The 17,834-nt window shown below is 46.5% G+C and overlaps 1 protein-coding gene across 1 annotated transcript in view; it reads left to right on the plus strand.

The window, feature by feature from the left end:
- The first annotated feature begins 1,280 nt into the window (after positions 1–1,280).
- The window catches only part of SLC67A2 (solute carrier family 67 member 2), a 46,337-nt gene continuing 29,783 nt past the window's right edge, over positions 1,281–17,834 (plus strand). The window contains exon 1 of the mRNA XM_075262803.1: positions 1,281–1,433. Coding sequence (XP_075118904.1) covers positions 1,359–1,433 — 75 coding nt within the window. The 5' untranslated portion in view covers positions 1,281–1,358. The remainder of the gene's footprint in view (positions 1,434–17,834) is intronic.

A 17,834-nucleotide genomic window follows, 5' to 3' on the forward strand; every position in this document is an offset into this window, starting at 1 on the left:
TCATTTGCATACTGAAGAAAACCTGGATTTCTACCGAGCAGTGGCGCGGAGAAGACATTGAAAGGTAGGAGAAGAATAGCTAAGGCTATTCCTACGTGTTAGTCAGAAAAAATGGGTATCCAATGATAGGATCCCTTTAATATTGATCTCCCTGCTGACAGTCACTAAAGACCAAAGAGACTGCTCTGGGTGTCCTTGGGCATACCTCCCAACTTATGAAGAGCAGAAAGAGGGACAAAATGTGCGGTGCGCGCAGCAGCAAATTTAGCTCCACCCGCTTTTATGTTCACTCCGCCCATTCTCGTTCATTTTTCATGTGCTCCACACAGTATAATCCTCCTACAGTCACCCACATATGTCCCCCCTCGACCTTTCCTCCAGTTTCATATAACCCCTTCATCTGCCCACAATTTCATGTCCCCCCTCCATCTCTGTCCCCAGTTTCATGTCCCCCCTCCATCTCTGTCCCCAGTTTCATGTCCCCCCTCCATCTCTGTCCCCAGATTCATGTCCCCCCATCTCCACCCCCAGTTTCATATCCCCCCATCTCTGCCCCCAGTTTCTTGTCCCCCTTCATCTGCCCAGTTTCATGTCCCCCCATCTCTGCCCCAAGATTCATGTCCCCCCATCTCTGCTCACAGTTTCATGTCCCCCCCATTTCTGCCCCCAGTTTCATGTCCCCCCATCTCTGCCCACAGTTTCATGCTGTTCTTCCCCCTTCATCTGCTCACAGTTTCATGGTCCCCCTTCATTATGTTCACCTCAATGTTTAACACAAAAAAAACACTGATACGCACCTATCTGGTGCTAATATATGGAGTCTCTTCAGAGGTGTCAAATGACATCAGCCAGGGGGCCAGAAGGGCAACGATAGAGGATGCCTCACTGGAGCCCAAGACAGGTGAGTATCGTTGTTTGGGTTTCTGCTTATTTTATTTATTTTTTTTATTAAAATGTGAAATTAAATTTTCAAGTCCTTTAGAGAAGCTTATAGGAAAAGTAGCAGAGAACATTAAAGAACAGTACAGCAAGAGCAGGCATTATGACAAAAGTAGGCTCGGTTTCAGTGAGGACAATGTCACGCTTAAGTAATATAATGTAGCCCTTCTACCACATGTAATGACGTCATGTGGATATACAGCTGGCAGCCTCTACAACTACACGCGCTCGAGACACGTATATTATACGTCACTACCACAAACCTATCATCTCATTGGAGAGGACTCTTCATACTGCGCATGTGCTGAACGCTCGGCACTTTCCGCCGGCATACTCGGCAATTTCCGGGTTCTCTCCTGGTTGCAGTAGTTCTGCGCTGGGCGGCTGTACTGTGGGGGCTGCTGTACAGAGGATGGAGAATGGGGGCTCCCAGTCCAAAGAGGACGCCGAGTGGGCGGAGCCTGCAGCATTGCCTACACTTGGTGGGCTTCTTGGTGAGTGACTAGTGGGTGTGGTTAAATGGATAGAGACCTGTCTCTCAGTATACATACTTCCTCTGGATGATATATTGTATCAGTTATACAGTGCTCATCCTCCCATTGCAGGTATACAGAATATATAGTCTCTGGGTCTTTACATCTGTCATACTGAATGGTGTGTGTATATATATATATATATATATATATATATATATATATATATATATATATAATGTGTGTGTACAGACTCCAGTTTGCTTTCATAGTCGGTAGTGTAACTTGTAAAATCAGTCACAAACTACCTAGAGTGACCCCTTTGGATAATTTGGCAATTTTTTTATTTATTTATTGTAAAACTGATGACATATTGACATTGATCAGGTTCTGTCAGCCTTCCCATAATGTCGCCTACCATCATGTAATAAAACACCTTAGCTGACTGTTCCACCAAGAGGTTTAAAATAAGACTTAAGGCTCTGTTCACACCTGTGTTGGAGGTTACAAAAAAACGCCTCTTTTGCATATTCCATCTGGAATTGCAAAAATGACGCCACACATAGCATTCTTTTGTTCTAGTAAAATGACAGTGAACCCCAGTATAGTCAGTAGGGTCTGTCAGCTAATGTTGGTGCTAGGAATGCAAGTTCCAGGATCGTTCCTGTGATGGAGCAGATGTGAATAGATTCACAATGCAAAAAAACAAAGCGTAACCTTATGTTTTCCTTAGTCCACCAGAGATTAACTTTTATGGCTCGTTCACACAGGGCAAGAGGGGGCGGATTCTGACGCCGAATCCACCCCCTCACAATAGAGGTTTATGTAGACCGCTAGATTCCTTTTTTCCATGAGCGCTATGTTCCGGCTCACGGAAAAAGAAACAAGCTGTCCTTTCTTGAGGCCGATTCTGCGGCTGAGTAAGCCCCAGCATCCACCTCGCGACAGCACCCTCCGGACTAGGCCCATTCATTTGAGCCGACTCTGGAGGGGAAAGCCGCGACAGTCGTGGCAGATGCATTTTGGTCCGGTTCTGATGCGGCTTCCCGCATCAGAATCAGGACCAAAATTCGCGGCACTTATCCACGTCTGAACTAGCCCTTAGGGTTCTTTCACACCATGTTGTTTTTTTTTTTTTTTTTTTTTTTACTTTCTGTTTACCATATATGCTGGGAAAGCTTAGGCTAGGCCATCAATATTTACACCTAGACATCTCCTGTTAGGCTGAATTCACATTAGCATTTGGCTCTCTGTATGAAATCAGGTTTTGAGCCAAAGCCAAGAATAGCTACAAAAGTTATGGGAAATATAGGGGAAGTTCTTAGACTTCTACCTTCTGCTCAATCCACTTCTGACTTTGGCTCAAAAAATTGCAGCAAAATCTGCAACAAAAAAAGCTGCATTTCCGCAATGTGGGACCTTAGCCTGAGAAGTAGTTGGAGAAAGTGGAAAGCCTCAATTAAGAAGTATAAGGTGTGTTTTTGTTTTTTGGGGGTTTTTTTGCGCTGCATTTTTCACTGCACATTTACTGTGGCCATAGCATGAATTGGCTTCTCACTGTAAATTTAGTATATAATATCAATTCCAAAACACTATTAGTCCTCCGAATAAAGAGTCTGCAGTGCTGGTTTATTGCTTTGGCACCTTCACAGTATTTCTATGCATAGCAATTCTCCTGGGCCATTTGCTATACGTAGAACTGCAACACAACGCAGATCATTTGAATGTATAGCAGTTCCCTGCACAGCAAATAGATGGGAGCTCCACTATGCAAGAGGAAAAACCAAAGATGTCTCATTTAGTTTATTTTTGTAATTGTCAAGGAACCTAGTTGTTGAACCATGAAGATCAGAATGTCATGGCATATTTTACCAATATTCCATAATATTTTAAGGTAAGAAAACTCTTTACAACGTATGTTGTTAAAGGGGCAGCTAGTGACACGTTTGTGTCAAAGGATAATCGTTTGGCCAAACAAATCAACTTTTAGGCTGGTCTTACACGACCGTAATGTAAGTCTGCAATTGACGGTTTTCAATTGCGGACACATATTCAACGTGGCCTCTTACACCACTGGATATTTTATCCGTGGTGTGGCCGGGCCGCAACTGTGGTCCGCAATTTATAGGACATGGCCGTGAATTGCGGCACTGCACGGACTCGCCCATAGAGTTCTATGGGCGAGTGCGGCAGGACATGGACATCTGCGGAGCCTATGTTGCCGATCAGCAGCTAGTGTTGCTGATCAGCAACTTGCAGACCGTATATTCAATACGGTCGTGTAAGACCAGCCTTAGTCTTTATGCAATACATTTGCAACCCGTATTCCTTCCACTAAACAAGGTTTACGGACAGGCCATATTTCTTGGACTGACCTTGACCGTATGCATGGAACTTCGCCTGATCACAAAAGTAATAAACTGACAGCACCAGTCTTGTACAGTAGCTATTGGGTCATTCGGGAGCTCTCTGCATCATACTTACAGAGTACTGTACTAGTTCCATGGCCCGCACACAGACCGTGCTCTCAGATGGAATACAGTCATATTCAAGAGATCTTAATTTGTATGCAAATAAGATATTGGGTGCCACAGGTGAAAATGGGCACAACTACACCCATTTGCTACACAGTTCATTTACATACAGAGTAAAAGTTGGTTTTCTGAACAGCAAAATTGCACTTTTACTTCTATTTGAAAAGTAAACAGACATGACAGAGGAAAGATTCCCTCATGCTTTTTTATGTTGGAGTGAATGCTGATGGAGAGGGTTTTCAGCTCCATTTATGTCTATTGTTCTCATCTATAATAACGGAAATGTGTATCCATGGGAAAACGGCCCTGCCAGTACCCATTCATTTCATGTAGTGAATCTGGGGTACAAAAGAGACAGGAGACTTGAGTTATACCCATGGGCTCACAGCTCCCTAAATGGAACCCTGATAATACACAGGCGTGTGTATAGGGCTATAGAAAATAATAGGTCAGTATTCTGGCAATTAAAAGCACAGCTAACACGTTGACATGTGCATGTGCAGTTACGTAGTTTAGCAGTGATTTTAGTAGTGGGAATCTACTTTTAAGAATGTAGTTTATAAGTTGGTGCTTTATTTGTCAATATGCTTTTAATAAACGTATAATTATAAATCTAAATTTCTAGTTTTGGATAATAAAACAATCTAAAGGGTTATGTTCAGTCCTTTTCCAAAACCTCATTGATGACTACAATTGTAAAGTGAACTGTAGCTACATTTAGCTACCAGCTGCTCCAGCTAACTCCCAAACCACTTGCCCCAGAAATACCAGCCGTGGAATCTCAGAACACCAGTGGCTCTACTTTTAACAAGGCATAGAAATAGTTTTAAAGCTTGCTGTGGGTGTATTGTGCTGTGTAATGACTTGGCTTAAGGAGAGCACACAGGATCCTTACACTGTATTAGGACAGAAAATGAACAAATTAAATGTAAATGTATTCAGGTGCTGACTATATTCCTGATAGTAATTGCTTCTAGTTTATTACTCATGTCAGCTTCCAATATACAAAATGCCCCCCAAAAAATAATCATAAAAAAGATGTATAATTGTATGAGTTTACCTGCTGATTTCCTCTTCTGGTTCTCTGCTGTGATCAGGATCTCTAGACTGGTTATAATTATAAAAATGTTATTTGTATAGCACCAGCATATTCCACGGTGCTTTACAAATCACAGGGTACATGAACAGACCTTATGCACATAATAGTGTCATTTTTCACAGACCTAATGTCACAGACAGCCATTATTAACATGATTTTTTAAATGGCGGTCACATGGTTATTAGAGATGAGCGAACACTAAAATGTTCGAGGTTCGAAATTCGATTCGAACAGCCGCTCAATGTTCGTGTGTTCGAACGGGTTTCGAACCCCATTATAGTCTATGGGGAACAGATACTCGTTAAGGGGGAAACCCAAATCCGTGTCTGGAGGGTCACCAAGTCCACTATGACACCCCAGGAAATGATGCCAACACCTCTGGAATCACACTGGGACAGCAGGGGAAGCATGTCTGGGGGCATCTAACACACCAAAGACCCTCTATTACCCCAACATCACAGCCTAACAACTACACACTTTACACACTCAATACCACCTCTCTGACAGTAGGAAAACACCTTGAAACATGTGTATTTGGCACTTGCAGTGAGGAGAGCTTGTCACCAGCAGTGAATTTGGCCCTTGTAGTAAGTTGAGGTTGGCACCAACATTTGTTTTGAAAATCAGGGTGGATTGAGCCTCTAACCAGCAGAGTTTGGGCAAATTCATGGTGGAGGGAGCCTCTAAAAACCCCAGTTTGGACCAATTCATGGTGGAGGGAGACTCTAAAAACCCCAGTTTGGACCAATTCATGGTGGAGGGAGCCTCTAAAAACCCCAGTTTGGACCAATTCATGGTGGAGGGAGCCTCTAACCAGCCCAGTTTGGGCAAATTCATGGTGGAGGGAGCCTCTAACCAGCCCAGTTTGGACCAATTAATGGTGGAGGGAGCCTCTAACCAGCCCAGTTTGGACCAATTAATGGTGGAGGGAGCCTCTAACCACCCCAGTTTGGACCAATTCATGGTGGAGGGAGCCTCTAACCAGCCCAGTTTGGACCAATTCATGGTGGAGGGAGCCTCTAAAAAACCCAGTTTGGACCAATTCATGGTGGAGGGAGCCTCTAAACAGCCCAGTTTGGGCAAATTCATGGTGGAGGGAGCCTCTAACCACCCCAGTTTGGACCAATTCATGGTGGAGGGAGCCTCTAAACAGCCAAGTTTGGACCAATTCATGGTGAAGGGAGCCTCTAAAAACCCGTTTGGACCAATTCATGGTGGAGGGAGCCTCTAACCAGCCCAGTTTGGGCAAATTCATGGTGGAGGGAGCCTCTAACCAGCCCAGTTTGGACCAATTCATGGTGGAGGGAGCCTCTAACCAGCCCAGTTTGGGCAAATTCATGGTGGAGGGAGCCTCTAACCAGCCCAGTTTGGACCAATTCATGGTGGAGGGAGCCTCTAACCAGCCCAGTTTGGGCAAATTCATGGTGGAGGGAGCCTCTAAACAGCCCAGTTTGGGCAAATTCATGGTGGAGGGAGCCTCTAACCAGCCCAGTTTGGACCAATTCATGGTGGAGGGAGCCTCTAACCAGCCCAGTTTGGGCAAATTCATGGTGGAGGGAGCCTCTAAACAGCCCAGTTTGGGCAAATTCATGGTGGAGGGAGCCTCTAACCAGCCCAGTTTGGACCAATTAATGGTGGAGGGAGCCTCTAAACAGCCAAGTTTTGGGAAATTCATGGTGGAGGGAGCCTCTAACCAGCCCAGTTTGGACCAATTCATGGTGGAGGGAGCCTCTAACCAGCCCAGTTTGGACCAATTCATGGTGGAGGGAGCCTCTAAACAGCCCAGTTTGGGCAAATTCATGGTGGAGGGAGCCTCTAAAAAACCCAGTTTGGACCAATTCATGGTGGAGGGAGCCTCTAATTAGCCCAGTTTGGACCAATTAATTGTGGAGGGAGCCTCTAACCAGCCCAGTTTGGACCAATTAATGGTGGAGGGAGCCTCTAACCACCCCAGTTTGGGCAAATTCATGGTGGAGGGAGCCTCTAACCAGCCCAGTTTGGACCAATTAATGGTGGAGGGAGCCTCTAAACAGCCAAGTTTTGGGAAATTCATGGTGGAGGGAGCCTCTAACCAGCCCAGTTTGGACCAATTCATGGTGGAGGGAGCCTCTAAACAGCCCAGTTTGGGCAAATTCATGGTGGAGGGAGCCTCTAACCAGCCAAGTTTGGACCAATTCATGGTGAAGGGAGCCTCTAAAAACCCGTTTGGACCAATTCATGGTGGAGGGAGCCTCTAACCAGCCCAGTTTGGGCAAATTCATGGTGGAGGGAGCCTCTAAACAGCCCAGTTTGGGCAAATTCATGGTGGAGGGAGCCTCTAACCAGCCCAGTTTGGACCAATTCATGGTGGAGGGAGCCTCTAACCAGCCCAGTTTGGGCAAATTCATGGTGGAGGGAGCCTCTAAACAGCCCAGTTTGGGCAAATTCATGGTGGAGGGAGCCTCTAACCAGCCCAGTTTGGACCAATTAATGGTGGAGGGAGCCTCTAACCAGCCCAGTTTGGGCAAATTCATGGTGGAGGGAGCCTCTAAACAGCCCAGTTTGGGCAAATTCATGGTGGAGGGAGCCTCTAACCAGCCCAGTTTGGACCAATTCATGGTGGAGGGAGCCTCTAACCAGCCCAGTTTGGGCAAATTCATGGTGGAGGGAGCCTCTAAACAGCCCAGTTTGGGCAAATTCATGGTGGAGGGAGCCTCTAACCAGCCCAGTTTGGACCAATTAATGGTGGAGGGAGCCTCTAAACAGCCAAGTTTTGGGAAATTCATGGTGGAGGGAGCCTCTAACCAGCCCAGTTTGGACCAATTCATGGTGGAGGGAGCCTCTAAACAGCCCAGTTTGGGCAAATTCATGGTGGAGGGAGCCTCTAAACAGCCAAGTTTGGACCAATTCATGGTGAAGGGAGCCTCTAAAAACCCGTTTGGACCAATTCATGGTGGAGGGAGCCTCTAACCAGCCCAGTTTGGGCAAATTCATGGTGGAGGGAGCCTCTAAACAGCCCAGTTTGGGCAAATTCATGGTGGAGGGAGCCTCTAACCAGCCCAGTTTGGACCAATTCATGGTGGAGGGAGCCTCTAACCAGCCCAGTTTGGGCAAATTCATGGTGGAGGGAGCCTCTAACCAGCCCAGTTTGGACCAATTAATGGTGGAGGGAGCCTCTAAACAGCCAAGTTTTGGGAAATTCATGGTGGAGGGAGCCTCTAACCAGCCCAGTTTGGACCAATTCATGGTGGAGGGAGCCTCTAACCAGCCCAGTTTGGACCAATTCATGGTGGAGGGAGCCTCTAAACAGCCCAGTTTGGGCAAATTCATGGTGGAGGGAGCCTCTAAAAAACCCAGTTTGGACCAATTCATGGTGGAGGGAGCCTCTAATTAGCCCAGTTTGGACCAATTAATTGTGGAGGGAGCCTCTAACCAGCCCAGTTTGGACCAATTAATGGTGGAGGGAGCCTCTAACCACCCCAGTTTGGGCAAATTCATGGTGGAGGGAGCCTCTAACCAGCCCAGTTTGGACCAATTAATGGTGGAGGGAGCCTCTAAACAGCCAAGTTTTGGGAAATTCATGGTGGAGGGAGCCTCTAACCAGCCCAGTTTGGACCAATTCATGGTGGAGGGAGCCTCTAAACAGCCCAGTTTGGGCAAATTCATGGTGGAGGGAGCCTCTAAAAAACCCAGTTTGGACCAATTCATGGTGGAGGGAGCCTCTAATTAGCCCAGTTTGGACCAATTAATTGTGGAGGGAGCCTCTAACCAGCCCAGTTTGGGCAAATTCATGGTGGAGGGAGCCTCTAACCAGCCCAGTTTGGACCAATTCATGGTGGAGGGAGCCTCTAACCAGCCCAGTTTGGACCAATTCATGGTGGAGGGAGCCTCTAAAAAACCCAGTTTGGACCAATTCATGGTGGAGGGAGCCTCTAAACAGCCCAGTTTGGGCAAATTCATGGTGGAAGGAGCCTCTAACCAGCAGAGTTGTGGGAAAGCAGGGTGGAGGGAGCCTCTAACCAGCAGAGTTGGTGGAAATCAGGGTGGAGGGAGCCTCTAACCAGCAGAGTTGGGGGAAATCATGTTGGAGGGAGCCTAGTATTAGCAGAATTGTGCAACGCTTATGGTGGATGAGTATGAGGATGCGGAGGAATTGGAGAGGTTGAGTACAGACATGGAGTTTCATGTTGGGGTGCTTTACACAGGTGGGCACAAAAATGAAGGCTCTATCCAGTGGTGGTTCATTTTTATCAAAGTGAGCCGGTCGGCACTCTCAGCTGACAGACGGGTGCGCTTGTCAGTGATGATGCCACCAGCTGCACTGAACACCCTCTCAGATAGGACGCTGGCGGCAGGACAGGACAGCACCTCCAAGGCATATAGGGCAAGTTCAAGCCACAGGTCCAACTTCGACACCCAATACGTGTAGGGCGCAGAGGGGTCGGAGAGGACAGGGCTGTGGTCGGAAAGGTATTCCCGCAACATGCGCCTATACTTCTCACGCCTGGTGACACTAGGACCCTCCGTGGCGGCACTTTGGCGAGGGGGTGCCATCAAGGTGTCCCAGACCTTAGACAGTGTGCCCCTCGTTTGTGTGGACCGGTGAGAACTTGGTTGCCTACTGGAGGAACTGCCCTCCCTGCCGCCAACGTCACATGCTGGAAACATCTCCATCATATTCTGCACCAATTGCCTGTGGCAAGCATTGATGCGATTGGCCCTCCCCTCTACCGGAATAAAAGACGAGATGTTGTTTTTATACCGGGGGTCAAGGATAGCAAAGATCCAGTACTGGTTGTCCTCCATGATTTTGACAATACGCTTGTCGGTTGTAAAGCACCCCAACATGAACTCAGCCATGTCTGCCACAGTGTTAGTTGGCATGACTCCTCTGGCCCCACCGGAAAGTTCAATCTCCATTTCCTCCTCATCCTCCATGTCTACCCATCCGCGCTGCAACAATGGGACGATTCGAAGTTGCCCGGAAGCCTCCTGTATCACCATCACATCATCGGACAACTCTTCTTCCTCCTCCTCCTCCTCCTCCTCCTCCATTAAACGCAGTGAAGCGGACAGATGTGTGGACCTACTCTCCAGCTGTGACGGATCGGATGCTATCCCTAACTCCTCTGTGTGATCTGAGTTATCCCTGATGTCAATCAGGGATTCTCTCAGAACACACAAGAGCGGGATTGTAAGGCTCACCATCGCATCCTCAGAGCTCACCCTCCTTGTGGACTCCTCAAAGACCCGTAGGATGTCACAAAGGTCTCTCATCCATGGCCACTCATGGATGTGAAACTGAGGCAGCTGACTTTGTGGCACCCTAGGGTTTTGTAGCTGGTATTCCATCAAAGGTCTCTGCTGCTCAACCACTCTATTCAACATCTGAAACATTGAGTTCCAGCGTGTGGGGACGTCGCACAAAAGCCGGTGTTGTGGCACATGCAGGCGTTGCTGGAGAGATTTTAAGCTAGCAGCGGCTACTGTCGACTTGCGAAAGTGGGCGCACATGCGCCGCACTTTCACCAGTAGCTCTGGAACATTGGGGTAGCTCTTTAGGAAACGTTGCACCACTAGGTTGAAGACGTGGGCCAGGCATGGAACATGTTGGAGTCCGGCAAGCTCCAGAGCTGCTACCAGGTTCCGGCCGTTATCACAAACGACCATGCCTGGGCCCAGGTGCAGCGGCTCAAACCATATTGCCGTCTCATCGAGGAGGGCATCCCTCACCTCGGAGGCAGTGTGCTGTCTGTCCCCCAAGCTGATCAGCTTCAGCACAGCCTGCTGACGTCTACCAACGCCAGTGCTGCAACGTTTCCAACTCGTAGCTGGGGTCAATCTAACAGCGGAGGAGGAGGCGGTGGCGGAGGAGGAGGCGGTGGCGGAGGAGGAGGCGGTAGAGGAGGAGGAGGAGGGGGGTGTTCTTCTCGTGTCCCTGCCAGGAATGTTAGGCGGGGAGACGAGGTACACCGGGCCAGTTTGGGAAGCAGTCCCAGCCTCAACTACATTCACCCAGTGTGCCGTCAGTGAAATGTAGCGTCCCTGTCCGCATGCACTTGTCCACGCGTCGGTGGTCAAGTGGACCTTTGTGCAAAGCGCGGAACTAAGGGCCCGCCTGATGTTGAGTGACACGTGCTGGTGCAAGGCGGGGACGGCACACCGGGAGAAGTAGTGACGGCTAGGGACGGCATAGCGAGGTGCCGCAGTTGCCATCAGGTCCAGGAAGGCGGGAGTTTCAACAAGCCGGAACGCCAACATCTCCTGGGCCAGCAGTTTAGCGATGTTGGCGTTCAAGGCTTGCGCGTGTGGGTGGTTAGCAGTGTATTTCTGCCGCCGCTCCAATGTCTGAGAGATGGTGGGTTGTTGTAAAGAAACGCCTGATGGTGCCTTTGATGGTGCAGGAGAAGGAGATAAGACAGGACCAGGGGAGGATGAGGTAGAAGTCAACAAAGTGGCGGAGGCAGATGAAGTGGTGTCCTGGCTCGTCCTCTGGAGTGCATCGCCAGCACAGTCAGCAGTGGCAGTGGCAGAGGCAGAGGCAGTGGCAGTGGCGTGAACGGCAGTCGGCCTTTGTCCTGCCGTTGCTGCCTGCCACTGATTCCAGTGCTTGGATTCCAAATGACGGCGCATTGAAGTGGTGGACAGGTTGCTCTTCTCAGAGCCCCTAATCAATTTCGAGAGGCAAATTGTGCAGACAACACTATATCTGTCCTCGGCGCATTCCTTGAAAAAACTCCACACCTTCGAGAAACGTGCCCTCGAGGTGGGAGTTTTTCGGGGCTGGGTACGAACTGGAACATCTTGGGAGATTCCGGGTGTGGCCTGGCTTCGCCTAAGCTGCTGACCTCTGCCTCTGCCTCTAGCTACCCTTTTTGGTGCTGCACCTGCCTCAACATCCACACTACTTTCCCCGCTTGACATCCCCCCTGTCCAGGTCGGGTCAGTGTCCTCATCATCCACCACTTCCTCTTCCAACTCCTGTCTCATCTCCTCCTCCCGCACAATGCGCCGGTCAACTGGATGCCCTGACGGCAACTGCGTCACATCATCGTCGATGAGGGTGGGTTGCTGGTCATCCACCACCAAATCGAACGGAGATGGAGGAGACTCTAGTGTTTGAGCATCTGGACACAGATGCTCCTCTGTTAGGTTCGTGGAATCGTGACGTGGAGAGGCAGGTTGAGGGACAATGAAAGGAGCGGAGAACAGCTCTGGGGAGCAGGGACAGTTTGGGTTATTGTTCTGTAAAGCTTCGGAATTTTGGGAGGAAGGAAGACAAGACTGTTGGGTAATAGGAGGAGAGGAGGCAGAGTCTGACTGGCTGCTGGACAATGTGCTGTAAGCGTTCTCTGACAGCCATTGCAAGACCTGTTCCTGGTTCTCGGGCCTACTAAGGTTTGTACCCTGCAGTTTAGTTAATGTGGCAAGCAACCCTGGCACTGTGGAGTGGCGCAATGCTTGCTGCCCCACAGGAGTAGGCACGGGACGCCCTGTGGCTTCACTGCTACCTTGCTCCCCAGAACCATTCCCCCGACCTCGCCCACGGCCTCGTCCACGTCCCTTTCCGGGAGCCTTGCGCATTTTGAATTCCTAGTTAGAAATTGGCACTGTATACCAGTAGTAAAAATTGTGGGTGCACGTAACCCCAATATATTCTTTGAATTCCCAGTCAGAAACTGGCACTATATGGCAGTAGCAAGAAATGAGGGTATTTGTATTCCCAATATACTCTTTGAATTCCCAGTCAGACAATGGCACTGTATACCAGTAGTAAAAATTGTGGGTGCACGTAACCCCAATATATTCTTTGAATTCCCAGTCAGAAACTGGCACTATATGGCAGTAGCAAGAAATGAGGGTATTTGTATTCCCAATATACTCTTTGAATTCCCAGTCAGACAATGGCACTGTATACCAGTAGTAAAAATTGTGGGTGCACGTAACCCCAATATATTCTTTGAATTCCCAGTCAGAAACTGGCACTATATGGCAGTAGCAAGAAATGAGGGTATTTGTATTCCCAATATACTCTTTGAATTCCCAGTCAGACAATGGCACTGTATACCAGTAGTAAAAATTGTGGGTGCACGTAACCCCAATATATTCTTTGAATTCCCAGTCAGAAACTGGCACTATATGGCAGTAGCAAGAAATGAGGGTATTTGTATTCCCAATATACTCTTTGAATTCCCAGTCAGACAATGGCACTGTATACCAGTAGTAAAAATTGTGGGTGCACGTAACCCCAATATATTCTTTGAATTCCCAGTCAGAAACTGGCACTATATGGCAGTAGCAAGAAATGAGGGTATTTGTATTCCCAATATACTCTTTGAATTCCCAGTCAGACAATGGCACTGTATACCAGTAGTAAAAATTGTGGGTGCACGTAACCCCAATATATTCTTTGAATTCCCAGTCAGAAACTGGCACTATATGGCAGTAGCAAGAAATGAGGGTATTTGTATTCCCAATATACTCTTTGAATTCCCAGTCAGACAATGGCACTGTATACCAGTAGTAAAAATTGTGGGTGCACGTAACCCCAATATATTCTTTGAATTCCCAGTCAGAAACTGGCACTATATGGCAGTAGCAAGAAATGAGGGTATTTGTATTCCCAATATACTCTTTGAATTCCCAGTCAGACAATGGCACTGTATACCAGTAGTAAAAATTGTGGGTGCACGTAACCCCAATATATTCTTTGAATTCCCAGTCAGAAACTGGCACTATATGGCAGTAGCAAGAAATGAGGGTATTTGTATTCCCAATATACTCTTTGAATTCCCAGTCAGACAATGGCACTGTATACCAGTAGTAAAAATTGTGGGTGCACGTAACCCCAATATATTCTTTGAATTCCCAGTCAGAAACTGGCACTATATGGCAGTAGCAAGAAATGAGGGTATTTGTATTCCCAATATACTCTTTGAATTCCCAGTCAGACAATGGCACTGTATACCAGTAGTAAAAATTGTGGGTGCACGTAACCCCAATATATTCTTTGAATTCCCAGTCAGAAACTGGCACTATATGGCAGTAGCAAGAAATGAGGGTATTTGTATTCCCAATATACTCTTTGAATTCCCAGTCAGACAATGGCACTGTATACCAGTAGTAAAAATTGTGGGTGCACGTAACCCCAATATATTCTTTGAATTCCCAGTCAGAAACTGGCACTATATGGCAGTAGCAAGAAATGAGGGTATTTGTATTCCCAATATATTCTTTGAATTCCCAGTCAGACAATGGCACTGTATACCAGTAGTAAAAATTGTGGGTGCACGTAACCCCAATATATTCTTTGAATTCCCAGTCAGAAACTGGCACTATATGGCAGTAGCAAGAAATGAGGGTATTTGTATTCCCAATATACTCTTTGAATTCCCAGTCAGACAATGGCACTGTATACCAGTAGTAAAAATTGTGGGTGCACGTAACCCCAATATATTCTTTGAATTCCCAGTCAGAAACTGGCACTATATGGCAGTAGCAAGAAATGAGGGTATTTGTATTCCCAATATACTCTTTGAATTCCCAGTCAGACAATGGCACTGTATACCAGTAGTAAAAATTGTGGGTGCACGTAACCCCAATATATTCTTTGAATTCCCAGTCAGAAACTGGCACTATATGGCAGTAGCAAGAAATGAGGGTATTTGTATTCCCAATATACTCTTTGAATTCCCAGTCAGACAATGGCACTGTATACCAGTAGTAAAAATTGTGGGTGCACGTAACCCCAATATATTCTTTGAATTACCAGTCAGAAACTGGCACTATATGGCAGTAGCAAGAAATGAGGGTATTTATAACCCCAATATATTCTTTGAATTCCCAGTCAGACAATGGCACTGTATACCAGTAGTAAAAATTGTGGGTGCACGTAACCCCAATATATTCTTTGAATTCCCAGTCAGAAACTGGCACTATATGGCAGTAGCAAGAAATGAGGGTATTTGTATTCCCAATATACTCTTTGAATTCCCAGTCAGACAATGGCACTGTATACCAGTAGTAAAAATTGTGGGTGCACGTAACCCCAATATATTCTTTGAATTCCCAGTCAGAAACTGGCACTATATGGCAGTAGCAAGAAATGAGGGTATTTGTATTCCCAATATACTCTTTGAATTCCCAGTCAGACAATGGCACTGTATACCAGTAGTAAAAATTGTGGGTGCACGTAACCCCAATATATTCTTTGAATTACCAGTCAGAAACTGGCACTATATGGCAGTAGCAAGAAATGAGGGTATTTGTATTCCCAATATACTCTTTGAATTCCCAGTCAGACAATGGCACTGTATACCAGTAGTAAAAATTGTGGGTGCACGTAACCCCAATATATTCTTTGAATTCCCAGTCAGAAACTGGCACTATATGGCAGTAGCAAGAAATGAGGGTATTTGTATTCCCAATATACTCTTTGAATTCCCAGTCAGACAATGGCACTGTATACCAGTAGTAAAAATTGTGGGTGCACGTAACCCCAATATATTCTTTGAATTCCCAGTCAGAAACTGGCACTATATGGCAGTAGCAAGAAATGAGGGTATTTGTATTCCCAATATACTCTTTGAATTCCCAGTCAGACAATGGCACTGTATACCAGTAGTAAAAATTGTGGGTGCACGTAACCCCAATATATTCTTTGAATTCCCAGTCAGAAACTGGCACTATATGGCAGTAGCAAGAAATGAGGGTATTTGTATTCCCAATATACTCTTTGAATTCCCAGTCAGACAATGGCACTGTATACCAGTAGTAAAAATTGTGGGTGCACGTAACCCCAATATATTCTTTGAATTCCCAGTCAGAAACTGGCACTATATGGCAGTAGCAAGAAATGAGGGTATTTATAACCCCAATATATTCTTTGAATTCCCAGTCAGACAATGGCACTGTATACCAGTAGTAAAAATTGTGGGTGCACGTAACCCCAATATATTCTTTGAATTCCCAGTCAGAAACTGGCACTATATGGCAGTAGCAAGAAATGAGGGTATTTGTATTCCCAATATACTCTTTGAATTCCCAGTCAGACAATGGCACTGTATACCAGTAGTAAAAATTGTGGGTGCACGTAACCCCAATATATTCTTTGAATTCCCAGTCAGACACTGGCACTATATGGCAGTAGCAAGAAATGAGGGTATTTGTATTCCCAATATATTCTTTGAATTCCCAGTCAGACAATGGCACTGTATACCAGTAGTAAAAATTGTGGGTGCACGTAACCCCAATATATTCTTTGAATTACCAGTCAGAAACTGGCACTATATGGCAGTAGCAAGAAATGAGGGTATTTGTATTCCCAATATATTCTTTGAATTCCCAGTCAGACAATGGCACTGTATACCAGTAGTAAAAATTGTGGGTGTATATAGCCCCAATTCTATTGCTAGGGGACTTGCAGGGTATTTCTGGGGTGAAGGTGGGGGGGCACACCGTTGGAACGGGTATCGGGGTATATATCGGGTATACGGGAATACACTGACAGTGTATTCCATTCAGGATCCTGGGAAAGCTGGGTTGCGGCGATTGAGCCCGTCAGTGCCACGTTACACTGACAAGCTTCTCCCTGGAATTTAGCTCTTACAAGAGCTGTTGGTTGTCTTCTCCTTCCTATCCTAGCCTGTCCCTGCCTACCCAGAATCTAAGCCCTAGCTAGCTGGACGGGTACCTCCGTCCCCGGTGAATTGCAAGCTCAGAATGACGCGAAGCTGGGCGTCGCTGTTCTTTTAAATTAGAGGTCACATGTTTTCGGCAGCCAATGGGTTTTGCCTACTTTTTTCAACGTCACCGGTGTCGTAGTTCCTGTCCCACCTACCCTGCGCTGTTATTGGAGCAAAAAAGGCGCCAGGGAAGGTGGGAGGGGAATCGAGTAATGGCGCACTTTACCACGCGGTGTTCGATTCGATTCGAACATGCCGAACAGCCTAATATCCGATCGAACATGAGTTCGATAGAACACTGTTCGCTCATCTCTAATGGTTATATCTGTAGAACCCATGAATCATTTTTAAAATAATTAAAATATCCAACAAATAATGTGAGCGCTCTGCTATTCAGAGCTTACAATCTATGCGGATATAGGGGAGACACAAGATAAGAGGACTTGTTTGGTATTATGGTCAAGGGACAAGGGAGCAGTTGTAAGGAGGTTCCCTGTGGAAGGATTGTTGAGTATGATAATTTTATATTGTATTCTATGGTGGATAGGCAACCAGTGCAGTGAATGACATAAAGTGGATGCATCTGTTTACCGGTTTGACAGAAACTTGAGTCTGGGGGCTGCATTCAGGATAGATTGTAGGTGAAAGAGTTTAGTAAGTGGAAGACCAGTTAGGAGAGAATTACAGTAGTTAAGACGAGAGAGATTCAGAGCAACAATGAGAGTTTTTGATGTTTCAACAGTGAGGAAAGGATGGTTTCTGGAGATGTTTTTGAGGTGCAGGTGACAAGGTGAATGTGTAAGAGTCTGAATATGTGCAGTGAAGTAAAGGTCTGTGTCAGATATAACCCCAAGACAACGGGCATTCTTGTTCAGGGTGTGAGACCTCAGACGAAAATGGAGATATCAGGCTTAGGCCTGTTAGTATTCAAAGGGAACACAAGAAGTTCTGTTTTTGAAACATTGTTTCAGATATCAAGAAGACATGATTAGGGTTGAGCGATCTTTTTAGGTGGGATAGAGATCGGTAGTATTTCCCACAATGCCTTCACACTGAGTATATAGCGTATACTCAGTGTGAAGGCTCCGCTGCGATTCTGTAGGAATGAATGGAAGCAGCTGACACA

This window comes from Leptodactylus fuscus, chromosome 2 (assembly GCF_031893055.1).
Source record: "Leptodactylus fuscus isolate aLepFus1 chromosome 2, aLepFus1.hap2, whole genome shotgun sequence".
Classification (NCBI taxonomy): Eukaryota; Metazoa; Chordata; class Amphibia; order Anura; family Leptodactylidae; genus Leptodactylus; species Leptodactylus fuscus.